Below are 23,249 nucleotides of genomic sequence, written 5' to 3' on the forward strand. Positions count from 1 at the left end.
AGGACTAACATCTGGCTTAACAAATCACATAATAAGTTACATGGACTCTGTGTGAAATAATAGGGGTTGACATGATTTCTTATTGACTACCCCTTCCTCTGTCCCCCATACAGTCAATACTTACATTCAATACTTGACTCAGGTCCCTCAGTCAAGTATTGAATTTCAAGCACAGATTCAACTACAAAGACCAGGGAGCTTTTCAAAAGCCTCATAAAGAAGGGCAGTGATTGGCAGACGGGTAACAATAACAAATCAGACATTGAATATGTCTTTAAGTATGGTCAAGTTAATAAGGATGCTGTGGATGATGTATTAAACCACCCAGACACATCAACGATGCAGTCGTCCTTCTGAACTAAGATGTAGGACAGGAAGGAAACTGCTTAGGGATGGGCCAGGATCCCTGTAGAACGCTTTGGACACCTTGTAGTCCATGCCTTGACAAATTGAGGCTGTTCTGAGGACATGAAGGGGTGCAACTCAATGATAGGAAGGTGTTCTTAATGTTTTGTCCACTCAGTTTGTTGTACTCTGTTTGAGCCATGGGTACATAAGAACCTTTTAGGACTCTATTTGTATTTTTTATTATTTACAATTATCGCTTAAAGCCCCACCTATTTAAGATGGAGAACACTGTGCTCAAGCTAAGCATGTGGAGATCTACTCAGATCATGAACTGTGGAAATTAAAATCACTTGTTTTAATTGCTACGCATTTTACGGTGAATGGATTAAATAGAGCACCTTGGGTTTAAAATGTAAGAACACATCTGAAAGACACAAAGAGGAAAGACCCATGTGGATCCTGTGAAATGCAGACGTGCTGCACTGTATGTGTTCTCTGAGGCAGAGGTAAGAGAACCTAGCAGGGCAACACAATGCAAGCTAATGGGGAGGAAGGAAGCCTGTTGCTTGAAGCTCGATATAAATGGCGGAAGTACACAATAGTAAAAATAACAGGTCTGATTATTTTTCTGACCTCTGCAAACATTATTACTAAACAGTCTAAATAGATTAGACATACTTAGAATCAATAGGAGATGACATATCATCGTCTCTCTCGGTTCACCTTAACATTACAGGGTATGTAATCAGAGGCTTCCTGAGTAACCAGATCGTTGTCCTCATTTCTGTTATTCCCTTTATTCAGACTCCCCTACAGACTTTCCAGCCTGATAGTGGTGTGTTCAAACTTAAATGGCATATTGGTACAGTAATTGTCTCCACTCTGAGGTTGTGCTTCTATCATGCCACACATTACAGGGAACTGAAGCTGAAAATAACCCTCTAGGTGCAACTGGCAAACTGTCTGGTGTAAAATACCAGCACTGAAGGTAGTGTTTGCTATGACAACCAGAAGGTAGAGTGTTTGCTATGACAACCAGAAGGTAGAGTGTTTGCTATGACAACCAGAAGGTATAGTGTTTGCTTTGACAACCAGAAGGTAGAGTGTTTGCTTTGACAACCAGAAGGTAGAGTGTTTGCTATGACAACCAGAAGGTAGAGTGTTTGCTATGACAACCAGAAGGTAGAGTGTTTGCTTTGACAACCAGAAGGTAGAGTGTTTGCTATGACAACCAGAAGGTATAGTGTTTGCTATGACAACCAGAATGTAGAGTGTTTGCTATGACAACCAGAAGGTAGAGTGTTTGCTATGACAACCAGAAGGTAGAGTATTTGCTATGACAACCAGAAGGTTTTATTTTTTATTTTTTTAACCTTTATTTAACTAGGCAAGTCAGCCAAGAACAAATTCTTATTTTCAATGACGGCCTAGGAACAGTGAGTTAACTGCCTTTTTCAGAGGCAGAACGACAACCTTGAGCTTACTAGTCCAACACTCTAACCACTAGGCTACCTGCCGCCTCAAATAACCAGAAGGTAGTGTTTGCTATGACAACCAGAAGGTAGAGTGTATGCTATGACAACCAGGGTGCAAATCACCACCATGTGAATAATATTGTTAATTGAATAAAAAAGGCCTATGTCTAAAACAATGATGAAATGAAATATACATATAGAATACATGTAAACATGCAATATTGAAAAAGCAAAACTGTCCGCGGAAAACAGACACGTTTGTTGATTTACGTCCATTTCATTAATAGTGAACCATTAGAAGAAACACACTGAGAATTGTTTCCAGCATAACAAAATATGTTCCCATGTCCTATACACATCTACCCTTCATGGTACACAACCAGATGATTTATTTTCATAAACACAGATGCCATTCAAACCTGAGCCAGGGAGTAAAGTGAGAGTTAGTTGTGGAAATACCATTCAGGCATTAGAAAAGTGACTCTACGTGGAACACACGACATAGGCCACAGAGCAACGGGAGAGAAAACCTCCCTTTCCTTCCTTCCTCCCCTCCCTCCATCTGGATAGCTTTTGTAATGAACCCATAAATTGAAGAGACACACAGAGATGGCCACAGGTCGGGGGGGTGGAGGAGGGAGAGAAGGGGAGCACAGGATTCATTCCCTCAGACAGGGCAGGGGACAGATAGATAGGTATAACTCCAGTTGGTAGGGGGTAGGATGCTCCATAAATACGGTTAGTAATTCATTTGCACTACAATAAGGTACAGCCTTGGAACATTCCATCTGGACAGATGAAAGGTCCTGTGGAAGGGAGACTGTTCACAATGGTAACAGACGGTGGTGTGCAGGGAGGGAGGGAGTGTCGTGGGGGAGAGGTGGGATATCACACAGATAGATGAGCCCAGACACAACGGTGCTCAAATGTACTGTGAAAGCCAGAACTGGTCACCAAGCAACAGTGGTGCTCTCATCTGGTAGATGGGGAGTTACTAGATATCCACTGTTTCACCATTCTAATTATTCCAATGTGTTGCCCTAATACATATTGATACTGTCATTTTCATTAACAGATAAGGATCCCAAAATGAGTGAGTTGCAAAGAGGAAGTTGGAATGTCATGTAATTTTAATTGCTAGCAGGGATGAATCTGGGGGCTAAGAATTTGGGAAGTTATAAGTCTTCGATATTTAAAGCTTAATTTATTTCAAAACATCTTCTGGTGATGATGAATTCAGATTTCCCTGTACTCTATGTACAGTATTCATATTGATTTGGCTAAGAGGGAGGTTTGATGTCTGTGGTTATGCTAAGAGATAGAGGCTGTCAGGACCTACATACAGCCTTGATGTATTAGATTGGCTCTCCTGTTGTGTTTTCACAGTACATTCGGCACCTGGAGCTAGGAATGAGAAGAGAAGTGCACCTGCACAGGTGAAAGAGGGATAAAGTAGAGGTCTTCAGGGTTTCAACAGACACAAAATTCAGAGATCCGACCCGGGACACGAGCAAATCGTGGTCCTAAATTCGGACTTTAGTCTCGGATCTGGGACGGGTCTGATATAATTGCCACGGGTCTCGGGTATGTGCAATTAAAATGTATCTACCGACTGGACTCGATTGGACCTGTCCTCTGTTAATTTAGTGTTTGTGTAATGAGATCTGTTTGAGCTTGTTATCTGGGTCAGCCAATTGCAACTCAATAAAACGTATAGCTAATATCCGTCTGAAACTGGAGCCTTGGCCTAGGCTACTGTTGATTGTGAAGTCGGAGTCCTTTTTCATTAAAGTAAAATGAAAGTTAGAGAAGAAAGACTATCGTGAATAGGAGCCAACGAGGGGAATGTCCTCGGGGACAAGTTGTAATATTGTAGTGGACAAAGATGAGAAGAAGAGCGTCTGCTAAATGACTTAAATGTAAATGTAAAGAACATTGGTGCAGTCAAATGGACTGTGTGCAACTCGCTGTTGAGGTTTGATGCAATTTTCTACCTTTGATTTATTTTTGTATTTATTATCAATTGTTTAGTCATTATTATTATTATTGTAAATTATTATTATTATTATTGTAGGCCAATTTAATCATCTAAACAAGTTATTTAAATAGCCTATGCAAAAAAGTGTTTTGTTTCATTTTGTTGAGATATTTTTGTTGGCTAAATTAAGTTTTGTCTTTAATGTTGGGCTCCATATTTATATTGAACAAAAATATAAACACAACATGCTACAATTTCAAAGATTTTACTGAGTTACAGTTCATATGAGGAAATCAGTCAATTGAAATCCATTCATTAGGCCCTAATCGGTCACAGATACCTTACAAAAATGGCCCTCAGGATCTCATCATGGTATTTTTGTGCATTCAAATTGCCATCGAAAAAATGCAATTGTGTTCATAGCTTATGTCTGCCCATACCATAAGCCCATCGCCACTATGGGTCACTCTGTTCACAGCGTTGACATCAGCAAACCACTCGCCCACACAACGCCATACACGTGGTCTGCGATTGGTATTTGGTATTTTATTAGGATCCCAATTAGCTGTTGCAAAAGCAGCAGCTATTCTTCCTGTGGTCCAACACAAAACATGAAACATAACATAATACAGAACATTAATAGACAAGAACAGCTTGTGAGGCCGGTTGGACATACTGCCAAATTCTCTAAAATTACGTTGGAGGAGGCTTATGGTAGAGATGAACATTCAATTCTCTGGCATCAGCTCTGGTGGGCATTCCTGCAGTCAGCATGCCACTTACATGCTCCCTCAAAACTTGAGACATCTGTGGCATTATGTTGTCTGACAAAACTGCACATTTTAGAGTGGCCTTTTATTGTTCCCAGCACAAGGTGCACATGTGTATTGATCATGCTGTTTAATCATCTTCTTGATATGCCACACCTGTCAGGATTATCTTGGCAAAGGAGAAATGTTCACTAAAATTGATGTAAACAAATTTGTGCACAACATAAATATGCTTTTTGTGTATATGGAACATTTCTGAGATATTTGATTTCATCTTATGAAACATGGGACCAACACTTTACATGTTACGTTTATATTTTTGTTCGGTGTATTTTAAGGTTAAAATTAGGCCTGTCGTAAAATAAATAGCATTAGCCTATTGCTGTCATTTGTTGGGTAGGCCCTACGGTAGGCAATCACCTTTGTTTGTAATTAATTTAATGACGCAATATAATTACCTGTTCATATTTTCCATACAAACAATTACTTTAATTAATTTTTAAAGTTAAGCAACTTTTGTGAAGGTTTGGTGTAGCATGGCTATTATTAGGTGCAGCTACTGCAGGCCTATGAAGGCAGTACACACCAGCTGGCTATTATTAGGTGTAGCTACTGCAGGCCTATGAAGGCAGTACACACCAGCTGGCTATTATTAGACTTAGCTACTGCAGGCCTATGAAGGCAGTACACACCAGCTGGCTATTATTAGGTGTAGCTACTGTAGGCCTATGAAGGCAGTACACACCAGCTGGCTATTATTAGGTGTAGCTACTGCAGGCCTATGAAGGCAGTACACACCAGCTGGCTATTATTAGACTTAGCTACTGCAGGCCTATGAAGGCAGTACACACCAGCTGGCTATTATTAGGTTTAGCTACTGCAGGCCCATGAAGGCAGTACACACCAGCTGGCTATTATTAGACTTAGCTACTGCAGGCCCATGAAGGCAGTACACACCAGCTGGCTATTATTAGGTTTAGCTACTGCAGGCCTATGAAGGCAGTACACACCAGCTGGCTATTATTAGACTTAGCTACTGCAGGCCTATGAAGGCAGTACACACCAGTTGGCTATTATTAGACTTAGCCTCTGCAGGCCTATGAAGGCAGTACACACCAGCTGGCTATTATTAGGTTTAGCTACTGCAGGCCTATGAAGGCAGTACACACCAGCTGGCTATTATTAGACTTAGCTACTGCAGGCCCATGAAGGCAGTACACACCAGCTGGCTATTATTAGACTTAGCTACTGCAGGCCCATGAAGGCAGTACACACCAGCTGGCTATTATTAGATTTAGCTACTGCAGGCCTATGAAGGCAGTACACCAGCACTCCAACTGACTCCGACAGTTGAGCTTGAGGTGGGAAAGAATGTTTCAGCCCTACCAGAGTTACTCCTTTAATCTAACAACATAATCCTTATCTTTATCAAATATATTCTGATAGAAAATGTACGAATGAGCCTCCTTCTGTATGCCTATATCTGTATTGCAGTAGTAGCCTCTAAGAAGTACATGTTGATGTCGGGAACATGGCTAGCTTGTCTCCTTTAATATGTTTTAATATTCATACAGAGGATGACTAGACCTGTATGCATGCAATGCCCTGATGCATTTATTGCTCAGATCTCCGACAACTGAACAGTGAAGTGGACAAGTAAAAACCAATATACTATGATGTTTGGAATATGCTATACATCGAAACACAATGAATAGGTTTCTTGTAATTTGTTCTAGTCAGTTTTTAAGGACACGTAACTGTGGATCATTTGGCCAAAATGGCTTGTTTATTGATGGCGCTAGCAGTGCCTAGTTGGAGGTTCCTTTCTCTACCTCTTTCTCTCGGGTCTGAACGGGTCTTTCGGATCCGATCCAACACGGGTCTGTATTGGTCTGTTTTCCACAGCCTGACTCTCCTCGGGTCCATTCGGAACGGTTCTCCGTTTTAAAATATATATATTTATGCATATCGCGAGTCGGGTGGAAAAGCCACGGATCCATTTTGGAATGGATCCAACTCTTTGGACCCCTGAAGACCTCTAGGATAAGGACATAAGGAGATGAGTACTGCAGACAGTTTGCCATGCAGGGACGCTTTAAGCTGCATGGAGGCAAAATGGTGCTTAAATACAATCAAAGCAGGGAAATAAATAGTCAAGTAAGAGTTGAAAAACAAGCCATGCAAATACAGTCACTCACAGAACCAAAACAGGCAATATCAGAGCTCACTTTAAACACAAAAAAAGCAACTTGAGCTGAAATTGAACTGATAATACTGAGACAAGCTGCAAAACTGTTGTTGAAAAGAAAAACACTGGAAGCTTGGTTTGAATGTGAGCCCTTGTTGCTGTGAACTGGGTTGCCATGACGGTTGCCATGATGGACGGGGCCAGTCAGGTCCCAGGTAACAGCAACGAGGGTAGCAACACCACAGTGATGCTGTCTAAGCATGCTGTAGTCTCTGCCACCATTGTGTCTGTCTAGTCTGGCTACAGTTGTCTGGTTCCAGCTCCCAGAGAGGAAAGAGCGAGAGGAGAGCAACAGATAGCTCACTGAGATTCATCTAGACTGCATCCCCATTCTCCACCTTTCTCCCACATTAAACTTCCTATCATAGATTTAACAAAACTAGAAACTCCTTCCAGTCAATGTTTTCACCAATCCAATGCGTTTAAAATCCACAACGGGAAGTGCTCACTTCTGGAGAAGGGAATGGCAGAGAATTGGGACGCAGCCATAGAGTACCACCCAGGAGACTTCACACACTGCCACACCCCAGAGAGAGATATGATGACCTCACCCTAACACACACACAGAGCTGCACTCCTCATTGGTGTGTGTGTGAGTGTGTGCGTACGTGTGTGCGAGCGTGTGTTCTGTGGATGTCTACGGTCACCTCTAATCATCCTTATTGATTATCAATATCTTCTCATGGCAGCCAGTCATCTAATAAGATGACTTCACATTACATTTGATGTAATGGAACTTCTAATGGTTTGTCTGTTCTTACAGGACAGGGCATTGATCAGTGCAATCACAGCTGTGTATTCTCTGTTTGTCTTTATGTGTCTGGGCTTAAAGTGACCTTGAGCCAGCTGGGATGTTAACACGGCAAATAGGGCCGTCCATATCATGCTCCTGCACAAGATAAAGCTGGGGCCATCTTCTTGTGAAAATAAATACTTTTTTTTTTCTTCCTGAAGTGTAATGGTGTGTATATTACATCTCCTCGGGAACATTAAACTCTTTGTTTAATAAATCTCTCTACGGGGTGAGGCAATTTGTTCTCTCCTGACGCTGTTACAGTTCTGGGCTGGTCAGCTGGAAGTAGACACGGTAAACTTCATCCCTGCCACAGGAGAAATGGACTCTTCTATTCCAAGGCTTACCAGTGGCGTCCTGCTGGGTCTGAGAGGGCACCGCCATATAGGGGTCCCTCTTATCTGAGGGCATGGGGGGGTCCGCCTGCTCCACCATGCCGCCCCGACCCAGGGGTCCTCCTGCTTGGGGGTGGGCCGTGGTGGGGAATGGGAGGGTGGGATGGCCTGCCGGACACAACACAGGTTAACTCTCCTCACACACACATATACGCATGCACACAAACACACTCTTTCAGGGGGCAGATGGGCTGTGCGAAGTTACAAGAGAGAGAGAGAGAGAGACAGACAGAGAGAGAGACAGAGAGAGACAGAGAGAGACAGAGCGAGAGAGAGAGAGAGAGAGAGAGAGAGAGAGAGAGGGAGAGAGAGAGAGCGAGAGAGAGAGACAGAGAGACAGAGAGAGACAGAGCGAGAGAGAGAGAGAGAGAGAGAGAGAAAGTGAGAGAGACAGAGAGCGAGAGAGCGAGAGAGAGAGAGAAAGTGAGAGAGGGAGAGGGAAAGAGAGAGGGAGAGGGAGAGGGAGAGAGAGACAGAGAGAGAGAGAGAGAGAGACAGAGAGACAGAGAGAGAGAGAGGGAGACAGAGGGAGAGGGAGAGGGAGAGAGAGAGAGAGAGAGAGGGAGAGGGAGAGGGGGAGAGGGAGAGACAGAGAGTCAGAGAGACAGAGCGAGAGAGACAGAGAGAGAGAGAGAGGGAGAGAGAGCTCCTGTTCCTGTTCTCACTTACATGTCACGCTACCGCTGGCTCAGACTAAAAAGCCTCTCACAAAATCACCTCAGGGAGGCTTACCTTTGATATGAAGAGCAAGAAAAAGTCCTCCCTCCCTAACAAACCTGTCTTCTGTTTTCGTTCTCTGCTCTCCTCTACCCACTACGTTTCAATGTCAATCCATCAGCTATATTTAGCAGAGTGCTTTGAAAAAGCCCAACAACATGACCAAATTAATCATGAGGGGTAATTAAGATATTAATGTCATTTAACCTAAATTGCCCTACTGATTACACTCATCAATGACACTGCACTGCTGGCCACAGTTACAGCGGGACTAAGACAAAACTAGTCCATACCATACTCTGTTGTTTTTCTATGTTGTATCAATATCCATATTCATTCTCCTTCACTTGGTTCCTGCCTGTATCTTTTTGTGGCTCCTCTATCAAGAATGTCCAAATAAATCCCATTATCAGTGTCCATCCTCACGTCTCTCCTGTTTAGAGCAATAACTTGAGTCTCCTTTCAGGCGACCAGCAGCCATACTGTAATCAACAGCTCGTATGTTAATCAGGCCAGCTCCCAGTAAACCATTTTAACACGCTTTCCCATGAGGGGGTGATGGTTGCTGAGAGGCTGGTGGTGGGGGTAGGGAGAGGAAGGGAGGCGGTAGGGGGCTGGGATTGTTGCCGTTTGTCTACCATGAACAACAGCCCCCAAGCCTCCGCGTGGCAATCATTAAAATGATTTATTTAACAATGCACCGTGGGCTGAGAGATTAGTGTGACAGGACTATTTTATAATTCATTTTCTTCGGCCAAGGGAAGTGCAATTCAGTCAGATGACACATATACAGAGGCAAAGCACCAGCTCCTTGGAAAAGAAAATCCTAAACTGCCAACTTGTGCAGATTCCTTTTTTTAAAAGTTTAACAGAGGAGGAGAGGGCTTGTCTGGGGGGAAAGAAAGGGCATTCGTCTTCAGCACTATATCTACAGTCTGTGTCTGAAACGCTTTGGGTTTGACTGCCTCAAATACACAGCCATACCTACAGGGAGAAACAAACACTCACAACTGCAGGGCTACATTTAAATACAAACGCTTTGTATTTCACCTGAAATCTGACAGGAAGAAATGGGGGAACACAGTAGGGGAGAAAAGGGATTATATCTGGAATGATATCACCCCCCAAAATTGCTATTCTTGTCATTCCATATGGGAGTGTGAATGCTTGGTCTTGTATAGATGAAGTGTGAGGTGCTATGGAGGACTGTGACATCGTTGCAGGCTAATCAAGACTGTTTATCATTCTTCTTCATAAGCCTGGACGGAAAATAGTTTAATCAACCAGCACCAAGAATCGAGCATAAACACATTCAATAGATGTAAGTGTGGAATTGAATTGTGCTGTCTGTCTGCGTGTGTATGCGTGAGTATGCTTGCTGTAAGCTAGTGGTACCGTGCAGCAGTGCTGTGGGTTTGTATGGGAAATGTTGGAGCTTCTAGAGCAGTGAGCTTGTGTTTAGCCTCTGTCAACAACCTCCATCGTTTTCATGCACCTTGATGAGTCTGGTGAACCACAATGAATCATGGAGGCCTTTTCTATTAACAACAAGATCCATCCAATTAGGGAAACAAAGGTTAGGACAAATCAATGCTATTGCATCGCAGTCTAGAGGTCCTTCACAGTAGAGCAGAACAGGGCAGGAGGAGGAGGGGTGGAGGGGAGGGAAGATCTGGACTCGGAACACTGAGGAGTGGATTAGGAAAGGTTCTAGATGCTAGAGAATTACACTGTATATGACAAACCGGGGGGAAACAAAAGTAAACTGACCATGGCGAGGCCTTTCATGACTGTGAGGACTGGACTGAACGTCTACAGAAAGAAAAGGAACGGAAAAAAATAAAGAAAATGAAACATGTCAGTTAAAGCTCAGCTCGTTTAGCTCCTCGTGAAATAGTGGGCGTGGTTTCATTATGGTGAGAGCAAAGAATTGATTGAACGGAAGAGCTGAAAATAAATACGTGTGAGGGGAGGTATTATGTCGTTACCTCGGGTTTGGTACTTACCGTTGAGGGCCACGAACGCATCTAAAAAAATCAAAGGAAAAATGTGTTAATTCGTTTTTTTTAAAGAGCAAAATAAATCAAAAATACAATTGGCATGATCTAAACCATCTCTTCAAAAGGCGCATTCACAATGCACCTTAACTAAGGGCTGAAGGACATTTTTGCCAGGGGCTAAGTGAATGTTCACCTTAGCTCAGGGCTAGTTGGCTCTGCTCAGGAGCAGGGTTAGCATCAACTTTTCAGGGTTAGCCCCAGAAACACTGTGCCAAAATAGCCCGTGTGAATCAGGGTCAAGAACAACGCCTAGAATGCTCACTGTCCAATCACAAAAGCTGCACTGTCCCTTAATTTACAAATGCTTGTGATGCCTATAATGCAGTAAATTAATATTCTACCATGGGTTGGTTAAAACAACCATTATGATTGGTTGAGACGTGTTCTAAGCAATACAAAAAAAACAATGTTTTGCACAGATAAGCCTTTGAAGCAAAAATGAGCATCTTGTTTTCTGTTCCATCTGAGAAATCCCTGCTCATCCAGTGTCCCATCAGACCAGCCAGACAATTTTTACCCCTTTTCGTGATATCCAATTGGAAGTTACAGTCTTGTTCCATCGCTGGAACTCTCCTACGGACTCGGGAGAGGCGAAGGTCGAGAGCCATGCGTCCTCCGAAACACGGCCCTGCCAAGTCGCATTGCTTCTTGACACATTGCTCGCTTAAACCAGCCACACCAATGTGTCAACGGAAACACCGTCCAGTTGGCAACCGAAGTCAGCTTGCAGGTGCACAGCCCGCCACAAGGAGTCTCTAGAGCGCGATGGGACAAGGAAATCATGGGTCTCCTGGTCACGGCTGGCTGTGGCACAGCTTGGGGTCAAACCCGGGGCTGTAGTGAAGCCTCGAGCACTGCGATGCAATGCCTTAGACTGCTGTTCCACTCTGGAGGCCCCAGACAGCCAATTCATTAACTTGATCTCCACTGTAAAAAGCATGTAGACATTGTTTCCCCTTGCTTCTAGCCTAACATTTGGTTTGCAACAACGGGGGTTTGTACATACGTTTCTGTCTGTCTCAACATCTCCACTGTCCTATTAACAATTAACATGTCAGGACATCTTTTCTCAGCCAGTCAAAATCCCTAATTTTTACAAAGTAAGGTAAATAGAAAAACAGGTCAAACCAACGCAAATGCCGCTACTTTTCTGTTATTCTAGTTGCGCGGTTTGTTGTGACTGTGTTAGCCTTAGTTGGCTAGCTAACCCGTTGTAGAAAATCAACTGTACACTCAAGTTAATTACAAAACTTTTTTAGCACGGCTGTGTTTTCATAGCTTTTCTATTGATTATTAATTGGATATATCCATGATAATAATACTGTTGCATGATTTCGCCTGGATCAGAAAAGTTGATGTCTCGTTCATACGCAGCATTCTCTGTACTGGGGCGAGATCGAATTTCAAAAGTGTAACTTTGTTTCTGAGGTTAGACAGGCAGACAGCAAGGTTTATACAAACCATCACTGTTGGAAATCAAATGCTAGGCTATAAGCAAGATCGTCCAGGGCTAAGAACAATGCAATGTGAAAAGGCCTAAAGTAATTGAGAATCGACTGCCTGTTCAATATTTATCGACATTCTCATCTATTCTATGGTTCTTCTTTAAAGGACATTCTCATCTATTCTGGTCTACGGTGCTTCTCTAAAGGAATGTGAACAGTCTATTCTGGTCTATTGTGTTTCTCTAAAGGAATGTGAACTGTCTATTCTGGTCTTGTGTTTCTCTAAAGGGATGTGAATAGGCTTTCCATTCTTGTTTTCTTCTGATTCATTGGTATTCCCCTAATCGGTATTAACCACAAAGCAACACAGAGCTATGTACTCTAGTCTATACAGAGTGGTTGTGGACTCTTTAGGGGAGTATGGGCTGTGTGTGTGTGCGTGAGTATGTGCGTGTGTGTGTACAATGTTTGTGTGTGCTGTTGTGTATGGTGGGGTGAGATACACGTCCCTGTCCTGCAGGACAGAGGCACATTGAGCCCAGATCAACAGAGGGAAGAGGCCTGCTTACTTTGGCAGTCTCCCAGTCCATCTGTGTTGCCATGCTCCACGTCCTGCTCGAAGGCCGATCTGCATAATGAACAGAGACATCATAGTGAATGACTGGACTCACACAGGCCTGGACAGATCAGAACTCACATAGGCCTGGACAGATCAGGCATCACAGGACCAGCCAGGAGGACAACCCTACTGTCTGCCTTCACTATCGATATGGGTCCACGGTCCAATCACACGCATCAGGGCCAGGGACCAGGCCAATGAAGCGGAAGGAAGGTGGACACTGTTTTCTCCCAGCAGCCCACACCCAACTTTCCTGAAGGACCACCAACCATGCAGTGAAACAGAGCGGCCAACTGTCTGGGAGATTACAGTCAAGGATGACAGCCTCTGCTGCCTGGACCACTGCTTACAATCAGAGCATGGATCATGCTCTACACAGCCTGGTTTACCAGGCTTCAAATCAAAAGTAGAGTATTGATGAAACCATTTTTGCTGAAATGCAGTAAGAGGAAACACACATGCTATGTAGTTTTTAATATGATGTTGACTTATCTAGCCTTTGAGGGTGGTGCAAGATGTCACCTGGTAATATACAGCAGACCCACAGCATATTGGTCAGAGGAGAGAGAGAGACAGAGAGAGAGAGAGAGAGAAAGAGACAGAGAGACAGAGAGAGAGAGAGAGTCAGAGAGAGAGACAGAGAGAGAGAGAGTCAGAGAGAGAGAGACAGAGAGAGAGAGACAGAGAGAGAGTGACTCTATAGGGCCTGTTTTCCCTTCCCCAATCAGACCACTCCCAGACAATCCTAGCTGAATTCTTGCTTGAGAAATTGATCTTTGCTAGGAAGCAGTATTAGTTTATTTTAAACAGGTACTTAATTGTTAAAAAATGATTTGATATTGAGATACAAATGGCTGCATTGGGCCTTTAAACACTGAGACACGTCCGGCCAAATGCTTTCAATCGCTCGCCACAGAACCTACAGATCATAGCGCTCTTATCCTCACTCACTTAGAAATATTGTACAGTAAAACTGAGGTCATCTAACCTCCTAATGCCTCTGTCTACTCAATTTCCAAAGTGGAAACTCAATCAGAACAGCCGAGAGGCCAGGGCTTTAGAAATTATAATAGGATATAGTACTGTAGCATGCGAGACCAATCATTTGGCTGGGATCAAATTAATTTAACATCAAAAGCTGTTCCTTTTATTATGACTTCATCTCTTAAATGGGATTCACCCACCGAAACTCCATATGCTGTTTTTTTTTATTTCGAAACACATCTAGTTCTGCTTCATAAATATAGCCACAAATGACGGCGACTGCCAAGTCCCCCTCCTCCCAAGCCCCAGCCCCAGGGCAAATATCCCTTTCCTTCCATCAGACTTTTCAATGGCTCTTTCAGTTGGAAGAAAATACAGAGCACCACAAAAATGTGACTAATCATAGAAACTAAAAATGTAAACAGTAGCTAGATTGACGTCACTGAGGACACCAAGTCATCATACGGCACAAATGACGTTATGATTACCGTACGTGAAATAGATAGTATGATAGTGGAGTGAGCAGTAACTTACTTTGGGTCGAGCACCACCTGCCTGCACGCTCCCTCGGACACCCAGCCGCAGTAGGGATCCCTGGAGGCAATACATGATCTGGAGGAAACGCACACAGCACTCTCATCACAAAGTGTATCTTCATAGCCTTTTATTTTCCTGAAGACTGATTGGTTAGGACATTACAAACACACAAATAAAGTCCTCGCTCTAAGAGAATGGATGGATGGAGGGTTTCATTTATAAACCTACTTTTTGCATTTGTCATGTTTCTCGCAGCGAGAAAGCGGCACCTTGACCACACAGGAGGAAAAGGCCACAAACAGAGAGTGTCCCTGGCTGTCCATCTGCATGCTGACGATCCGCTTGTCGTCCACACCGTCGATGCTGCACCTGGATTGGTGGCAGGGCAGAGAGACAGACAGACAGCAGAAGTTGTCAGCACGAACAGAACATTTCAAAAAAGCCCCAGTCTCTCTCTGTTGATAGGCGCTCAAAGCCCCACCATAGCATCTTTGTCTGCAGGGCATAAGAGAGAGTCCATGCTAATCCCACCGTGCAGAGCATCCATCTACCCTAGAGGAGGGATTTATCTTCAGCCCGGGCATTACAGCCCTCAATTAGGGCTTACAGTCCATCTACACTATGTAATGCGCGGTGGCCAAACCCAGATCCTGATCCCACCCAGCAAAGTCACCTACGCTATCCGCTGAGGGCCAGAGACTGCTCTGCCCATGCCAGGAAGAAAAGGGGGGGCTTTGTCGTTCACCCCACACACACCCATGTCACATGACGCTACGTCGTTGGATAACAAACACAAACGCCTGTCACCTTGAAAGCCCTGCCTCTCATCCCCTTCTCATTGACTCTACCCTATCATCAAGCCTCTCATCTATTTGCTTTGGCAAGGCCCAGGCACATTTTCCCATTTACTCCAAATATTCCAAAGGCCCCTTTATAATGTATTAGGAAGAGATCTCAGGCTGGATTGAATGACTAGCAGTCCCTCTCAGTTTCCTTTAATCGTCCTGCATTTGTAAGAGTAGAGTTGTGTGGTCTGAGCCCCTGTTACTGAAGATCCGGGACCGGTCTCTTTAATTTAGTAGCTGTGGTCAGTGCAGAGTGTAACTTGATGAAACTCTTTAAATGATAGAGTAGCCATCTGGTAGGCTGGTGTAGTGGTGCTGGCATAGTGCTGCTGGTGTAGTGGGGCTGGTGTAGTGGTGATGGGTTAGTGGTGCTGGTAGGGTTGGGCTGGTGTAGTGGTGATGGGTTAGTGGTGCTGGTAGGGTGGGGCTGGTGTAGTGGTGATGGGTTAGTGGTGCTGGTGTAGTGGTGATAGGATAGCGGTGCTGGTGTAGTGGTGATGGGTTAGTGGTGTTGGTGTAGTGGTGCTGGGTTAGCGGTGCTGGTGTAGTGGTGCTGGTGTAGTGGTGCTGGTGTAGTGGTGATGGGTTAGTGGCGCTGGTGTAGTGGTGATGGGATAGCGGTGCTTGTGTAGTGGTGCTGGGGTGCTGGTGCTGGTGTAGTGGTGTCTAGCTTATGGAATACATACTTCTCTGGGTTATACACGTTGAGCTCCTCAAGGAAGAGACTGTCATTCAGGAAACCACTGTTCATCTTGGCCAGGAATTTAAGAATGATCCCCTTCTCTGATCCCAGAAAAACGACGGTGTGATTCCGATAGGGTCCAGCTGCACTGTCTACAGCGATCCGGGTCAGCCGGTATCTAGAACAGACATGGAACACCGGGAAGAACACGTTTATGGATTTATACCTCATTTCTTCATTTTAAGACGGAACTCCACTGTGTGTTATCTAGTATTATAACCTGGGCGGTTCGAGCCCTGAATGCTGATTGGCTGACAGCCATGGTATATCATACCGTATACTACGGGTATGACAACACAATTATTTGTACTGCTCTAATGACGTTGGTAGCCAGTTTATAATAGCAATAAGGCTCCTCGGGGGTGTGTGGTATATGGCCAATATACCATGGCTAAGGACTGTATCCAGCCACTCCGCGTTGCGCCGTGCTTAAGAACAGCCATTAGCCGTGGTATGTTGACCATATACCACACCCCCTCGGGCCTTATTGCTTAAGTATCTCCAATTAGATTTGTACCATGGAGCTCCTACTGTTATCAAAACCGTGTATAATCTGCAGATCCATATGCACATACATTTGCATGGCTATTAATTCAGTGAGATGGAAAGGATTAAAGACAAATATATTACAAATATATTTTTCAGCAATTTAGTGGACCACACATCCTTTTCCATTCTGCCATTGAAAGACTAGATCTCTTCACACAAGGTCATGAGATATAAAACATGTGTATGCCTTCGCTGGAATGAAAGCACCGACTTAATCCTTTACATTATCTGAGTAAATGCTCACATCACAATCAAATCAGTCAGATAAGGCCTTCTTCTCTCCCACTCAGACTGTCTGCTTTGAAATGACATTGAACGTCTGTATTCACTAAGCCCATGGTTTTGCGCCATCAACAATAACAGTAATCTCAAGTATTACAGTATGTCGATGATTCTGTCCCGTTAAGAATAATAACAACCACAAGGACAGTATCCAGAATAATAGGAAATCTCAAGAGGGATATCCTTGAATCCAGTCTACCTCCATACAGATGTTGCCTGGCTAGCCACTAGAACATATAATGGAATAGGTTTTCATAGTTGATAGGATTTTGATAGTCCAATTTGTAACAAAAGCTCAAATTCTATAATGTCCCTTTGGGGAATATATGAGATAGGGTCCTATTACAGATTCAGTTTGCGGCTGACTTCCTGTGTTAGAGTCGTACTACACACAGAGGCTGTGACATAGATAATAAAACCACCTTCCATCATATGGCCTTATAAAAGTACCTGCTTTTGATGTACATAATCATTTTAACAACATGTAACGTAACACTTTGCTATGTGCCATGACATTTGTATAGAAATTGTAACTAAGATTTATGTATATAATGATACCACTGGTAATTACAAATTTAGTAATGCATAATGCACGTATAACCTTGATTAACACCACCTATAACCCAGACCTAGCTAGCGCGCTAACTAGAGTAGCATCGTAGCTATTGAGGCTATACTCACCGCACCATGGTCTTGAGAAACCAGGGCCTGTTAGTGATAGAGGGCACAGCTTCATCCATGAGAGGGTGCTGCTTGATGAAGTTCAGGGTGTCGTCAGGGAACTCGTTGGACACCTTGTACTTCTCTAAGGATGGCGTGCCAGCGCAACACCCGGGCCTAAAGTGGATGAAAGTATCAGGGAATCAAACAGTGGGAGTCAGAGAGCAGCCATTTGATCTCTTTACAAGGACAGAGTAGCAGAGGAGAAGGCCGTGTAAAAGTGAAGCTGCCTTTGATAGGAGATCCGTTCGAAGACATCTCACCTCTTGATAGCTTTATTGAAAAGGTTTTGCTGCCCTATTGCGGTGGAGTGGTACCTTTCTTTTCTTGATGGATAACTTGGGTGGATTCTGTGGCCTGGCATGGAAACCAGCCCTGATTCAATTCTTTTCCATGATAGACACTGCACAATGTAATAAGGTCTACAGTACATGAAAAGCAACAGAGACAGATCAGAGACGAAGACACATATAGACTTGTTTCTACTGTATTATTGACTGTATGTTTGTTTTTACTCCATGTGTAACTCTGTGTCGTTGTATCTGTCGAACTGCTTTGCATTATCTTGGCCAGGTCGCAATTGTAAATGAGAACTTGTTCTCAACTTGCCTACCTGGTTAAATAAAGGTGAAATAAATCAAATAAAAAACATTGCATGTCTACTGCTGCAGAAGAGGGTGGGGGATAGAAACCTGGGAAACGTTGTGAAACCTTCTGTTTGTCTGCTGATAACGTCAACAGAAAATAAATTGAATAAACGAGACGTAGATTTCAGATCACATTAACACCTGACCTTGTTTCACACAAACACATAATGTTATGCTAATCACCAGGGGTGGTATCCTGTTGCGCTCCACATTATCGCCAGCCATATGGGGAGAGACACCAATTACAGTACCATCCCCCTCCACAGATCTCGGTTTATAAACGTACGTTTCACAAGAGAAAAGGAGCTGCTCTTTGCCGGGTAATTAGGAACGGAGATGGAGATTGATCAGGCCGGTGCATTTGTAGAAGTAGGCAGCCATCTGGAAAATGATCTCATGCTTCATTTGCTGATATCGAACTTCTTTCATGCTGCCGGTGTGTGTGTGTTTTTGAATGTGTGTTTGTTGTTGTTGGGGTGTGTGTGTGTGTGTGTGTGTGTGTGTGTGTGTGTGTGTGTGTGTGTGTGTGTGTGTGTGTGTGTGTGTGTGTGTGTGTGTGTGAGTGGGGAGGCATACCTTGGTTTTGGAACCTTCTCCTCAGGAACAGGTGTCCAGGTGGAATCAGGGGACTTCTGCTCTTTAAAACGTCCTGTGAACGCATTGGCCACATCAGCCATGTCATAGGCGCAGACGGCCGACCCAGGGATGCTGTAGAAACATCAACCCCCCACAAAAAAAGAACTTTTCTCAGTCCAATTGATATGATTCCACTGTGTGCAAACTGCGCATAGCATAGCTCTGAATCACTAGTCTATTTCCTGGATGTTTCGAAAGGGGCATTTCAGCTGCCTTGGCATTGGGAGACATCATGTACAAGGGCAGGATTGTGGCGGTTACAGAGCTTTTATTCTGCTAACCTTGTGGCCCAGACTGTAAATCTCAGTAATCAGCCAGCGTTGGCTATGTTCAGAGCGAGAGGCACGCCATGCTGCCAAAGCACTTGGTTAAATTAATAGCTAATAAATTCAGAATACTACCTCCAGTCAAAATGTGTTCCCTCTCATTTCACTCACTAACTGCAATTCATGCCCGGATCAAATTCGCTTATAGGAATCCCAAGCCGCTTCATTGACTTTTAATGGCCATTAACCATGCTCAATTGCATTGTCACAAGCAATTGTCTTATTGCCTAAGAAACGCCATAAAATGGGATTTACAATATGTAGCAGTACTACAGCTCCTTTATAATTTATATTTAGATAAAAACTCCCTGCTTAAATGATTCTCAATTCTCAATATGCATTATGCAGGAATAACATTATGCACCTGACAAAAGTGCCAAAACTATTGTGACAGTGAATTACGCGCTGCGGTTCCCTGGGAAATTGATTTCCTTCTGTGTGGCCGCCGGACAATCATACCTGTTGTGAGGTGTGGAGAAGGTTGCCATGACGATATCGCGACCATTGATGTGGATGACGTCGGTGACGGCCTGCAGGATGTTGAAATAGAAGTGGGAGTCTCCCGGGATGGAGCAGTTGAGACGGGTCTTCAGGAAGGAAGTCCACTGTTTCTCCAGAACTCTCTGGGAGCCGCCCTTGTCGTTCTTACACACCCTGGCCACCCGGGGGAACACCACCTGGACAACACGTACACACACACACACACACACACACACATACACACACACACACACACACACACACACACACACACACACGTTGTCTGGCTGGTTTCCTTATGCGCCAACCAGCACACTCACAGAAGGTAAAGCTTATTATTATTAGGTCTCTGTAACTAAGCAGGTCTCGCAGACCAGAGCCATGGTCTTAAAAATATTCACCATGCATAAATATACAACAGCCCACATTATTAATGACTGTGGAACTTATTATGTTTCAGATTGTCAAATCAATCAATCAGGGAGCACCATTCCTCTACCCCACATCACCCACCAAACCATACGTCACACCACTCTGCATTCTTTCTTATATAGTGATATTCCTTTCAAAATAACCAGACAATTTCACTTTGTATTCATGTGCAGTGTTACACGTCAGACGGAATTGGGTGTAAATATTTTTTCCCCGGCTCAACGATTATTCAAAAATAATAGAATGTTTATGTAATTCATTTCCATGTCGTATTTTCCTTATAGGAGACAATTAAACCTCCATGCAAACTGAAATGAAAGGATGAATCAAAAACGTCTCATATCCCTTTGGTCTAAAACCTTGAATGAAGAATCAGCTCATTTTTCCTTTCGTCCCATTCCTGTCTGTCTCATTTTGGAGAAAAACGTCAAAATCATTTGAGGAAACAGCCAGAGTAAGCAACAGTAGCAGTAGTTAACCAGTAGCACGCAGTGCGAGTCAGATAATATATTTAGACTTCCAAATGGCTTTCCAGGCATCACTGACATGCATTTTCAACTATTTTTAGGCCTACATCCTGCAAATGTTTTTCTATATCGAAAAAGGTTTCACCATTTTGGCCATTCTGACCGCCTTTACAGATACTTGATACACCCACTTCCTGTTTACTTCACAAAGCACATCCTGTCTCTCCTGTTCAGGAGGATGTAGCCCTCAGCCTCAGTCAGCTTACCTTTCCCATTGTGTTGTACTCCATGCCAATTTCGCGATAGAAGAAGTAGATGAATTCACCGTAGTTAACTGCCTGTACGAAATACGGCTCTGAAAAACAAAAAGCAGACATATCATCACAAAACAGATCAACACCCATTTTACATCCAATACCTGAAGAATCAATCACAGTATACAGTGAGGCCCAGCCCAAGCACGGCACTGGGAGTAGCTCAATCCATCATCTCTATTAAGGGGCTATTTTACATGTGGGGGATGAGGGATCTATTCATTCAGCTTTGACAACCTGGTCATGTTGTCATTCTTAGAGGAAGCCACTTAGTACATAACTGCTATGGGACTGGTTATGAGAGTGACAGCATCAACTCTGATTTGTTTTCCAGCCCGTCACTCATTGTGATGAGTCTGTGTCTCTACGTCTTTCAACCATCAGGCCTTTGTATCCAATGACTCTCCTCACCTTTGAGACACTTGGAGTCGTGCTTGACAGTGCGCAACGTTGGGCTGTCACCAAGGCTACGATAAATGACTGCATCGATCGCTAGGAAATCTGTTACTGTTGCGGAGTAGAGCTTTCCATCTGGAGAGAGAAGAGAGAGGGATAAGGGATAAGAAGTCAGCCACTGTACCAGTCATGGGCAGAACAAACATAAACACGACAAGAGGAATGGCTACGCACAAAAACTATCCTCATTTAACACACACACACACGCTGCGCAATGCAAACAGTATGCGCAATGAGAATGACCTCAGCCCCTCAGCTTCAATTAGATTGCTGCATTGGAAACTTTAACTACATCATTGAAAGGACAGCAAAGAATCCTCTTGATTACTCAGAGATTCCCATTCCAATTCCGCTGCTACAAATTAACTAGTCATCTAAAGGCATTTACTCTGCGTTGGCTTTACACAGAGAAACTCACATCCCATAAATCAGTTCACACTGAATATCAGTAAGAGTGAATCGCTATAACAGCTCCTCGGCTGGAGGAGCTGTAACCCACGAACGGAAAGCTGACTCATTCGAGGTTTAGTCTTTTCTATTGATTTTTAATCCACAGATTCGGGAGAATATTCCATTTTTTGGGGGGTGGTGTAAAACCACAATAGCTTCATGTGTTTCCAAGCTGCCCACAAACGTACATCTGCCAAGCAGCAGATTCCTCCCAGAGACACAGAACAAATTGGCCCAGAGTTCAACAATTTGTTCAACAGCATGTAACAGACTGCTCCTTATTCCTGACCTACTGCTAGTGTATTGCTATTAAAATAGGCCACAGAGTATTAAATGCACCCTAGTGTTCCTAATGCAACCTTACGCTGAAAAAGAGAAAGACTGTCCTATCCAGCTAATGTTTAATGACTATGACTAAAGGAAAAGGCTAATCTTTGAAGTGATATGCCTTGTATAATGACATGATTACTGAGAGATACAGTAGAATTTAAAATGATCTTGACATATCATTCATACAACTAGTTTAATGTCCTTGGTTGAATAATGGTTAATAAGGTTAACTGTAATTTCCCAGATGGGGATATTGTCTTAGACACACAGTACTACTGTACATAAAATAGACACTGTACATTAAACACTTAAAGTGCATACCTTTCACTCGTGTTGATGTGGTAATGCAAGATTCTTTAGGTTACTTCTTTAGACTAAAAAGGGTAACCTATATTTTCCCAGACCACATCCACATTCCAGTAACACATTAGTTAAGGTCTCTCACCAGCAAACAGGGCAACGTTGGAGTGCTTGGCATCATATGGGCACCGTGCCATCCCACTGATGTCCTCCCCTACAGCATCCATGGTGTCCATCTACAGTGGAGAGAGAAAAAGGGTCAGAGGAAAATCCACCTAAAAGATAGCAGTCACCCCATCCTAACCCCACCCCATCCCAACCCCATCCCAACCCCATCCTAACCCCACCCCATCCCAACCCCATCCTAACCCCACCCCATCCTAACCCCATCCTAACCCCATCCTAACCCCATCCTAACCCCACCCCATCCCAACCCCATCCTAACCCCACCCCATCCTAACCCCATCCTAACCCCCCCATCCCAACCCCATCCCCCACCCCATCCCAACCCCATCCCCCATCCCAACCCCATCCTAACCCCACCCCATCCCAACCCCATCCTAACCCCACCCCATCCCAACCCCATCCTAACCCCACCCCATCCCAACCCCACCCCAACCCCATCCCAACCCCATCCTAACCCCACCCCATCCCAACCCCACACCATCCCAACCCCATCCTAACCCCACCCCATCCCAACCCCATCCTAACCCCACCCCATCCCAACCCCATCCTAACCCCACCCCATCCCAACCCCATCCTAACCCCACCCCACCCCATCCCAACCCCACCCCATCCCAACCCCACCCCAACCCCATCCCACCCCATCCCAACCCCATCCTAACCCCACCCCATCCCAACCCCATCCTAACCCCACCCCATCCCAACCCCACACCATCCCAAC

At 44.1% G+C, this 23,249-nt stretch overlaps 1 protein-coding gene across 3 annotated transcripts in view; it reads right to left on the reverse strand.

Annotated features, from left to right (window-relative positions):
• The window catches only part of LOC115111272 (semaphorin-6A), a 101,813-nt gene that overhangs the window by 14,581 nt on the left and 63,983 nt on the right, over positions 1–23,249 (reverse strand). Inside the window, exons 7-19 of one of the 3 annotated variants that reach the window (XM_029637151.2) lie at positions 22,491–22,581; positions 21,221–21,340; positions 20,762–20,850; positions 19,576–19,793; positions 18,731–18,862; positions 17,469–17,624; positions 15,901–16,074; positions 14,598–14,738; positions 14,367–14,444; positions 12,799–12,857; positions 10,731–10,751; positions 10,495–10,536; positions 7,960–8,115 (exon numbers count right to left, since the gene is read on the reverse strand). In XM_029637151.2, coding sequence (XP_029493011.1) covers positions 7,960–8,115; positions 10,495–10,536; positions 10,731–10,751; positions 12,799–12,857; positions 14,367–14,444; positions 14,598–14,738; positions 15,901–16,074; positions 17,469–17,624; positions 18,731–18,862; positions 19,576–19,793; positions 20,762–20,850; positions 21,221–21,340; positions 22,491–22,581 — 1,477 coding nt within the window. The remainder of the gene's footprint in view (positions 1–7,959; positions 8,116–10,494; positions 10,537–10,730; positions 10,752–12,798; positions 12,858–14,366; positions 14,445–14,597; positions 14,739–15,900; positions 16,075–17,468; positions 17,625–18,730; positions 18,863–19,575; positions 19,794–20,761; positions 20,851–21,220; positions 21,341–22,490; positions 22,582–23,249) is intronic. The other 2 variants (XM_029637152.2, XM_029637153.2) reach the window with 2 other exon arrangements.

The sequence above is a fragment of the Oncorhynchus nerka genome, linkage group LG27 (assembly GCF_034236695.1).
Source record: "Oncorhynchus nerka isolate Pitt River linkage group LG27, Oner_Uvic_2.0, whole genome shotgun sequence".
In the NCBI taxonomy this organism is placed as follows: Eukaryota; Metazoa; Chordata; class Actinopteri; order Salmoniformes; family Salmonidae; genus Oncorhynchus; species Oncorhynchus nerka.